The sequence below is a fragment of the Limulus polyphemus genome, unplaced genomic scaffold (assembly GCF_000517525.1).
Source record: "Limulus polyphemus unplaced genomic scaffold, Limulus_polyphemus-2.1.2 Scaffold2, whole genome shotgun sequence".
NCBI classification, from domain to species: Eukaryota; Metazoa; Arthropoda; class Merostomata; order Xiphosura; family Limulidae; genus Limulus; species Limulus polyphemus.
The window spans coordinates 1058965-1069555 of NW_013665612.1; the positions used below are offsets into that span (position 1 = coordinate 1058965).

Below are 10591 nucleotides of genomic sequence, written 5' to 3' on the forward strand. Positions count from 1 at the left end.
CCGTCCGTACGACGATACTTAATTTACTACTAAGCGACGTACTAGTCTAGGGTACGGAGACGAAACGTTAAGTATATATATATATATATATATATATATATATATATGTCTGTGTGTATTTATGTGTGGCATAATTAGTAATAGAAATACTTTCAATTTAATCATTGCACAAATAATATATAACTGCAAAACTTCGTGCAATGAAAGCAATTTACTGCTCACAAACAACAATATAATACAAATTCGTTTCACTTTATAAAAGTTATCCTTCAAATCATACGTTTATCTACCCTATTTATGCAATTAAACTACTTAAATATGGAAGGAAAAATATTATTTTATTCAAATTTAACTCTAGTGGTTTTTCCTATCCTCTCCACTAACTTATCGATAAAAAATACAAAATATAATCTCTGAGAACGTCTGGGACAGCGGTAAACCTACGGACTTATAACGCTAAAATCCGAGGTTCGATTACCCGCAGTAGACACAGCGGATAGCCCAATGTGGTTTTGTTCTAAACACAAACAAACTAAAAACTTATTAAAACCTATGGATGAATATTGTGTGAATAGCCATATATATTTATGTCGTATATGTATTTTCGTAGAATCAGTTTCCATTAAAAATCAAAAGTTTTGTTACATTTTGTGGGAAGCAAGACATTCTCAGATAATTTCGTTTTTATTTTTCGTCTTTTGATCCATACGTTACACGTCTTAATGTGTATACTCTAGAAAAACACATAGAGCCATTAGTTCAAATCCATGAATATTTTAGGGATTCAAGTTTCAAATTTATCATGAGTTACAGAACTGAATCTCAGAATTGTTAGTTTTCGGTTTCTTCTAATGCTTTGTAAACATTTAGAAATTAAGGCTGCTTCATAAAAGTATTAAAAAAAGTGATGTGTGCTCGCGCCTTTCCGCAATTTCAAAAAACATAGTCTATTGAAAATAGGGCTTTTTAGAATAGAGAATAATTTTGTTAAAATACAGATGGCGCTGATGTTCATCTATGCGTAAAGGACGAAAAGACTAAACAGTGTAGATTCAATAATGTTTTAACCGTTTGCTATTAAATCGTGATTTTAGTTTTTTGAAATTCACTGCTTCATTAACCTTTTCGCCATCAACTATGGAAAGAAACATGACGTGCAGATTTTCTCTAAACTACAAAGGTGGGCGCGTTTTTATCTGCTTATATAAAGCATTAATGTTAAATACCGTAAGTCACTAATTTTTTGTTTGTTTTTTCTAACAGTATCTTGAACTATAATTGTTGTTCTCGTCAGACGGACATTTATAATATTTTTTTTTCCTTTATCAAGCATGATATGAATTAGCTCTATTGGAAATATGGTGTACTTTCTATTATACCTAAAGATACATTGACCTAAAAGAGTTTTGTGGAAAAAAAATACGTTTCCTTGATTAAAGTGTTATATTATCCATAGATTCTCCAGTTTGTGCTCCTGGACAAAAGTCGGTGTATGGTGTCGGTAGACATGAGAGAGTTCGTATTACTTGCCAACTTGAAGCTGATCCCAGTGATATTACTTTTCGGTGGGGTTTTAATAACTCTCAAGAAAACTTAGACATCGTGACATTTAATAGTTCAGGCCCCATCAGCACAACTTACTTCATACCAAGGACTAAGTATGATTATGGAACTATTTTTTGTCGCGGAAAAAATGACATTGGAGAACAGCGTAATCCGTGTATCTTCAACATTATCCCAGCAGGTAAACTGAAACTTTCGAATTACTTTTAACTATATATTAAAGCCAGGAAATGAGTCTGTTTAAGATTCGCCGTATTCAAAGAGACACACACATAATAAAAGAAACGAAAGAAATAGGCAATTCATATATACTCATTGTTCTAAACAGATAGCGTATGATAACTTGTTCCAAATTAATTTTTGCATTGTTTAAGAACTTTAGTTTTACATATACTTACTAAAATGAAAGAGTTAAGAAATTTTAATTCGGAACTATTTAATCATATTTAGTTAAAGTTTTATACCTTATATAGAGCATTGCAATATAGGTAATCAAATTGGCATTAACAATGTATTAAATTTGAAATGTTTACTTCTGAAACACGAATTTTTTACAGGAAAGCCTGAATCTGTTAATAACTGTACTATCAACAACCAGACAGCACGCTCCTTAAGCCTTGCCTGTGTTCCAGGAGATGATGGTGGCTTGTTACAGCAGTTTCACCTTGAGATTTACAGTAGAAAGTATCCGAGATTATTAGCTAATCTGACATCTCTCGATCTTCCGGCTTTTGAGGCTATTGGTCTACCATCTGGCAGTCCTTTGAGGATAATTGTTTACGCTTCCAATGCCAAAGGGAAGAGCGAGGAAGTAACTTTAGCAGCCAGCACTCTCTTTGCTGCCGAGAAGCATACAGGTACGTGAGTTAGGAACTGTTAACAAAAACGTCAAAGTTAGTTTACTATAGGCATCGAGCTCAAATGTAGAAGAGCAAAAAGTAACAAACTACACTATACATATTTATACAGTTTTTTGTCATACCCTAGCTGGAACATGTCTGTAAAATATTTTAATCATAATAACAACGTTCAGTCACAAACAGCTGATATTGTTTTGTTATTATCATTAATATTGCAACAAGCAGAGTTGCATCGCAAATAAAATGTGGAAGCAGAATAAGTTAAGTCTAGGACAATTAGTTTTGCCTGGATAACTTTAGTTGATGTTCGGTTATTTACACATTATTACACTGTTAGATTAATAAGAAACATCTTCTCTCTCCTTTTTTTTTTACAGCGATTTCAACTTTTATGTTTTTAAGGATCATGGTTATTGCAACGAGTTTTTAATTTTAATGTTCTACATCAATAACTGTGTTATGTTAAGTTACAATAAGAGTGATTATACTCAAATCACATCATTATTTAACTTATTTCAATACCAATACGATAAGGATAGCGTATGATAACATTTCAGTATTACTGCGTTTCTTACATGCCACTGTAGAAGAGGCTTTTCGTGCAATAACAGCAATCACCAGGCTGGCTTGGTTATAGAATATAATCTTAGCCAACATACTATTGATACTATTACTATCAGTAATATTGTATTTGAACTGTTATTAATTAGTTGAAACCGCACATTTATAAATTTATGTTTGTATTATTGATTTAACAGGTTCGGTGCCTCAGGTATTCATTAGCCCTGTTCTGGCTGTACTTCTGGGCATCATACTTGTATTAGTTATCATGGCACTTGTTATTCTTGTGATTGTGAAGAAAAGAAGATCCGAGGTGAATAGAGGTAGAGTCAAAAATATACCTAAAATAAGATAGTGCCATTTTTTAATACCTGTGCTTTCAAACATGTAAACTAGACTTATTATGTAGTCAATCACGTTTTCATTCAAAGAACGAACATTTTATCAATGATTATGCCATTAGGACATAGTATATAGCAGTGGTGATACGTAGTGGGCTATAAATGTCAAAACAACATTATTATCTCTTACAACACACGCGCTAATATTGGAATTGAATAATGATTATTAGGTATGATGTGAATCGGAGAACCATTGATTCTATTAGTAGTTTTTATTTGTTTGTATCTTTGCGTTAGTACTAACTGTTTGTTTAACCTGTAGGAAAAATTAACATTGGAAAACGTCTGATGAATGGTTGTTTAATAATTAAAGTTCATTTGAAATTAGTTATTTTGTAATACTCTTAAATGTTAAAAAAAGGATACTAGATCATTTTAAGTTTCATTTATTTTTCATACAGCTTCAGATGACCGAGCAGTATATTAAGTTACACTACCAAACGTATTGTTTGTTCTTTAAGAACCTAAAAAATAAAACACACTGAGAACAAGTAATATTATATAAAACAAAACTTTGCAAATTATGCGAACAAATCTAAGCTTTCAACTGGAGTTTTCAGGTCAACATTTTGTGGCTGAGAAATAATTCACTCTCAACAAACATAATGTAGTCAATATTTGAACTATGAGGCAATCTAAATTTGTGGCTGGGTGGTAATTCTGAGGGCGTACAACGCCGCTGATATATGTAAATACTTTCAATATGAAGTCGTACACGGTGTTAAATCAATTATCTAGCATACGTTGTTTTGGCAAATACAAATATATATATGGAGATATTTTATTATTCTTATGTATAAACAAACCAACTACAATATGGGTTATTTCTGTGTATTTACAGAATAGACTTTTATTTTAGTATTTTATAATATAAAGTCACTGAGTTGAAAAAAGTGTTTTACACTAATTTTTTTAAGTTTATATTTGTATTATAATAACATAAGGTTATGTTCTTCCATTTTTCCAACCTCCCACTCTTTAGTGTAAATCAAATCGTGGGCCTTTCTAGAATTTGTTTAAGATGTTTCTGAAGACTATTGATCATAAAAGTCAAAGTTTATTACTAAAATTATTGTCGTTAATCGTAATTATTTCATGATATTCTGTACTACTTTTATTATGCCACTACTAACCAACCAATGTTTTTAGCAAAAAAGTGTACTTTGGGGTACACCAATAGAGAAACTGTTCATAGGAATTAAATTTTATGTAAAACAAACCTGAACATAGTTATTTTATACTAAGATTAGAAATGACTTCAGAATTCCTAATAAACAGCTGGTCTCAGAGATTTAGGAGGTTATGAATTCAGTTATGAATTTTCAAAGTTATCAGATTCGTCGATTTTGAATGATCAATGACCGTAGAAAATCTATCGTTTCATGACAGCTTGCCGGACAGCAATAGTTCATTTTTCATACTTTTTATAAATGGAGCTAAATGTGTAGCAAAGAGAGTAATTTATTTTTTTGTAACAAAGTGTAAGAGTATTGAAATTTTCAAGTCGCGACGAATGGTTGCTACAGTTTTTTGTATTTAAAATATAACGAAACATGGTAATAAAAGGGAGTCTATTTACATTACACACACACACACACACACATATCAGTAACATAGTATATTGTGAACGCATTTGAACAAAATTTAATTCCACGATTTTATAAACTATAATTTTAGTACCATATTGAAAAAAGGTTTATATTTTGCTTTTTTTTTTCATAAATATGAAACAATGAGACAAAAAAAGCAAAATAAAATTATTAGAAAATTTTCTTCATCGTTCACCGTGTCGTTAACTTAATCACGGTTATAAACATAATGCTAATTGTAGTTTTAAACATGATGTTTTAATCATTGCATTTTATCTTCTACGAACACTGCAAGCACTTGTTTACATGCGTTGATCTTTATAGATTTATTTTTCTATAGACGAAACACCTCCTACCGACGGCGAAGATAAGTAAGTATTAGCTATTAGTATATATTTAAATTCTGATTTTAGATTATAACTTTATTTGCTCAAGGCTGAATAAGAAACGAATCATTTTGTTGAAAAAAATTCAGTATATCTAAAGACAGAATAAAAAACTTACTATTTTAAGTTTTATGAAAAAATTCACATTCTATTCATGAAATACCCATAATAATTTTACTTATTTGATCATATGATGTTACATCTGCATGAAATATGTCTTTAAAACTACCTTAAGTTTATGTTAGTTTTTGAAGGATACATTACGCTAAAATGTCTCTGTTTAGATGACTGATCATTTCATTTGTATGACATTTGTATGAATTAAAAAGTATACAATTCATTCACGATTAAAATTTAACTTTGACATAACAGTAGTAAATTAGATTATTCTCATCGCAGAAACTACTTAGTTTGTCTTTTCTAATTAGATCAGACGATTTGAAGAAAAAGAATCTTGGAAACCATTCTGAAACGAAAGACAAGTGTCCAGATGTTATTCCTCCTAGAAATGTGTCAACAGGTTTAATAAAAATACACTTTATTTTCTCTATCGTTATTTTATAAAATAAACCCCAAATAACATATATAAATACTGCTTATAAATAATGATCGTAGAGTAAGAGTTACGCACTGATGTTCTACATATTGGGGTTAATGCAATTAGCTTATCACAATAAGTACTTTAAAATGGATCTTATTTTTTACAACATTTTGTGGCTAATGTTATATAATTCAAATACACCAAATGTAAACGTTGTTATCTTAATAAAAACTAGTTGAGGAATAAATTATATTAAAATGTAGATCTTTTTTATAAAATATTCCAATCTTTTTCTTTTTTCATTAAGCCTATTAATACCAGTTTTTGTTTAAAAAAGTAAAATACCTATTAAATTTACATTAAATGATAATAACTTCCAATTAGGTAAGCTATGTACTTAAAGTGAAACTAATAATCAATCTGGCCATGAATATAGCTAATAAGATATGCTTTTCTTACGTTTCTACCTATTAAGATTGGAATGCATTGTTTCATCAATTAGGTACCCCCACTGTGAACGATATTTGCGACCGTAAAACCCAAAATGTTATTACACTCACAATGATTTGTACAAACAGAGAAAGTTTAATATATATTCAGCACTCTACACGATAAGATTGTACATACTAGAAATGATACACAGTGAAATATGATTATTCCACATTTCAACCAAATAAGCAAAAATGCACGACCACGCATGAGACAACAAATTCATTTTATGGCCAGCTAAGAAAAATGCAAAACTGAGTGCTTGAGCCGATTGAAACTTTGGAATGCATGAGACTCTCTCAGAGTGAAATATCTTATGGCGTTTTACTTTTACTTTTAGAGAGTTCATCATTGGCTTAACTTAAACTTACTATGGAACTAATATCTTGAATACATTTGATAAAATGATTTTAAACGCATCATACCTGATAGTGTCAGTTGGATTTTAAATTTTATTCGAAACTTTGAATAACTTGTAAAGAAATACATTATTTTATAAATCATATATATGTTTATTTAAAAGTTTTATCTGGGGTTTACAAAATATGAAACTCTTCGTATTCTGTAGATTTTATTAGCATAAACGTAAAATGGATTTTGCATTATGAATATAAAATATTAAGCTCTATATAAGAAAGTGTAGAAAAGATTATTTGTTTGCTTGTTTGCTCTAGAATAGAGCCACACTGGTTTATCTGCTGTGTCCATCGGGGGACAAAAGGAAAGATTATTTGGTTTACCTCCTCCTTATGGAGCATAATACAGATTTTGAAACTGTAGAAATAGTAAATCTGTAATAATCTACCCATCGATTAGTTCTAGAACACAAACATTTTCTGTTATAAATTCAACTTCATCAAGCATGAATCTCCTATTCATTAGTGTTTTTTTAGAAACTGGAGCTCAAAGGAGTAAGTATGTAAAAAAATGTCATGTGTACTTTCTCGAAAGAGCTGAGAAATCAAGCCAGCATTAAACAAAGGTGGAAGCAGAACCAATCCCTCATTTAAGTTCATAATAGCCATGGAGAGTTTAGATAGTAAACGAATACCCTAAATTTTAGTAGTTTCATTACATTAGATCGAAAATTTTCAACAATCGGGCAATAAAAAAATGTTGATGCCTTCTGTAACGATTTTTAGGGTATCATGCACATCTGTATTTTGCTTTTAAGTCTTTAAATAATCATATTAAAGACGATTTTGTCGGAATATATATAGATATATATATACCCGATTTAATGATTGGATAGCAGATAGCATGTAAAAAATAAAGCTTCTAATATTCAGTGTGTTTCTATGGATTTTTTAATGGTTCACCTAATTATATTTAAGACTAAATGCTGCTAAAGTTTATAACATTTTTTTTTTCAGGACCAGAATATGCAGACGTTGCCTTAAGTGTTTCGACAAAATCTACTGATCTGGCCAGTCAGTGCATTTATGAAAATCTTAATAACCAACGAGAGCACACATATGAAAATATTATAAGTAAACCACACTATAGATCCAAAAACGTAAGTATTAATTGCACTACATAAATTCATGTATTGAATGCGCTCTTAGCAAGAAACTATTGAATGTTACGAAATGTTTATATAGCATGCTTCTGTTAGATATAAATGCAAACCATATAATTTCCTAATTATAATGATACATGATAAAAGTACTTGTATTTTCTAGTTATAGTGGTTCCTTTGTATTACTGACATTTTCTCTCTGTATGCGTTGCATAGTTGACTTATATAAGACGGTTAATCAAAGATATCGTAAGGGATTGGTTTAATGGCCCTTAAATTTTGGGTTTACTTCTTGAGTTATGTGCATTTGCATCGTTATCGTTTTTCGATAATCTTCCTAGATATAAGTATTTCAACAAGCTTCTCTCGATTTGTCTATCTCAAACTCCTTTACACAAATACATGCTAATAAGCTTGCACTGTCAGCAAAGTACTATAATTAAATTTTAAATCATCCTAGAGCACATCAGGTAAAAACTGAAATGTAGCAGATAGCATTATCGTAGAGCAACCCTAGCTGATCAACACGTGAGTGTTATAGGAAAAGAACATTTCCTCTGCAACTAAGACTAAAATAAAATAGGCCTTTTTTTGTCGAAATACCACTGTGACATAAAACAAAGTAAAAATAAAGGAGATGCATTTACTTGAAAATTACTAATTACTGATATAAAACGCCACTGTTTCATGTGTCATGAACTACATTTGTAATCATGCACTTATAGCTACTTTTAGTACATGAGGAACGAGTAAGAAAATACTCTTTCGATATAAGTCAATTACTAATAAATTCAAGTTATAATGAATGTCTAAGATAGATAATACTGAATAAAACCACTTTCGTTTCAATCTGTGATATGATATAAATATACAATATTGGAAATAATTATGGAAACAGTGAGGAAAACAGGTATAAAAGACAAACACTATGGTTATACAATGCCTTTATAGTGTATAAATTACTACTGCACTACAGATTAATCCAAGTTTAAAATTGTTCACCAACAATAAACAGAATAGGTTTCTTGTTGGCCAAAGGTAGAAATATATTGCAGCCAGTAAGAATGGTGGGAATCCGTACTAGTTTGGGGATACATCTCAAACAATGGTGTCCGTGAAAACTGATGACACTCTGAGCTCTGATAAGAACAAGCACATTCTGATCCATCATGTCATTCCCTCAGGAACACGACTCATGAAGGCGGGATTCTTCTTCCAACAAGACAGTGATCTCAATAATACAGCAAATGTGGTAAACCGGTACATCAACGTTAAAGAGACCAATACCATTCTCACAACCATGGCTTGACTGCACAAAGTCCTGTCATCAACCTTCTTGAGAGTGCGTTGGTTTATTTAAGAAACTGAGAAGATTAAAATACTATTGAACAACCTGGTTGAATTGTGGGGAGTAACTGAGATCATTTAAACCAATATTTCTCAATCCTAAATTGATATAGGTATGACGCTCTGTGTAAAACAAAGTGCGCAAATATAAAATACTTGTTCACTGTATGACTTATTCGCTTTTATTTTGTGTTTTCTATGCTATCGTTTGCTATAATTACTAAACTCACCATCTGGTTATCATTACTCGCTGATTATGTCCCCGGTATGGGTATCGCTTGTTTGTTTCCATAATATTGTTCCATTACTGTATATTTCGATCTATATGTATTTTTAGTCAATATGAATTTGAAAATACGTAAAAACTGTAAATAACTATTAATTATGATGAAACTTTGTAGAATGGACGACAACTACCTGTTGTAGAGAGAGACACAAGTGTAGAGGACGACGTTTCGAAAGTCTTCTGAAACGTCGTCTTCTACACTTGTGTTCCTACAGCAGGCAGTTGCCGTCCATTCTACAAAGTTTCATCACGAATACTCTATCAAAGAACTTTTAATTAACTTTTTTCGATTTTTTCTCATGTCATGTTTAATATACGATATTTAGCTCTTGGATGAATGGTAGATCATCCTAAATCCATTTGTTTTTCAATTTAACACGGTTTATACTGCATCCTAAATCCATTTTTCCATGTAACACGGTTTATACTGCTTGAAGAAAAACTTTTGCTCGAAATGTTGCAAGTTTTTGTTATAGACGTGTGTTTTAACATTTTTGACCATTTTTTTCATTATTTTTCCACGTCTTGCGGTCTTTTCTACTGTGTGTTTGTTCATGCTAGCTTTTGTTTGAAGCAACATATGAATATACAGGTTTGTATTATTTGGTAAAATTATGAGTAACGTAATCCAACTTTAAAGCAACTTTTTTTCTCAGATATATTTCTGCATGTGTACCAACAGATCGTTTACTTACAAAGTGCAAATTGCTGGAGTTATAATCAGTTACGCTAATAATTTTATAAATAACAAATATAGGGAATTATACAGACCTTCATTGTCACAAATTATTACACTGCTTACTTTTTGATACTCTTTTCAAAATGTATGAACAAGCCAAAACAGACAAATTGCATATATATTGTTCCAAAGCAACAGACTATCACAACAGTATCAAATATATTTTTATGGAATTCACTAAAAATTGCAAAGCACTCAGAAGTAAAGTTAATGATGTATCTTATTTAGCACTCCGAAATAGTATTTAGGGTTAAAATGTATTTTGCTCTAGCAACAGTCTAGTCTCTGTGGCATGGCCAGGTGGTTAAGG

At 30.8% G+C, this 10591-nt stretch overlaps 1 protein-coding gene across 5 annotated transcripts in view; it reads left to right on the forward strand.

Annotated features, from left to right (window-relative positions):
* The window catches only part of LOC106467439 (hemicentin-1-like), a 120565-nt gene that overhangs the window by 102373 nt on the left and 7601 nt on the right, over positions 1-10591 (forward strand). For all 5 annotated transcript variants that reach the window (XM_022394295.1, XM_022394255.1, XM_022394402.1 and 2 more), the window contains 6 exons: positions 1457-1744; positions 2121-2420; positions 3182-3307; positions 5315-5345; positions 5789-5880; positions 7764-7906. In XM_022394295.1, coding sequence (XP_022250003.1) covers positions 1457-1744; positions 2121-2420; positions 3182-3307; positions 5315-5345; positions 5789-5880; positions 7764-7906 — 980 coding nt within the window. The remainder of the gene's footprint in view (positions 1-1456; positions 1745-2120; positions 2421-3181; positions 3308-5314; positions 5346-5788; positions 5881-7763; positions 7907-10591) is intronic.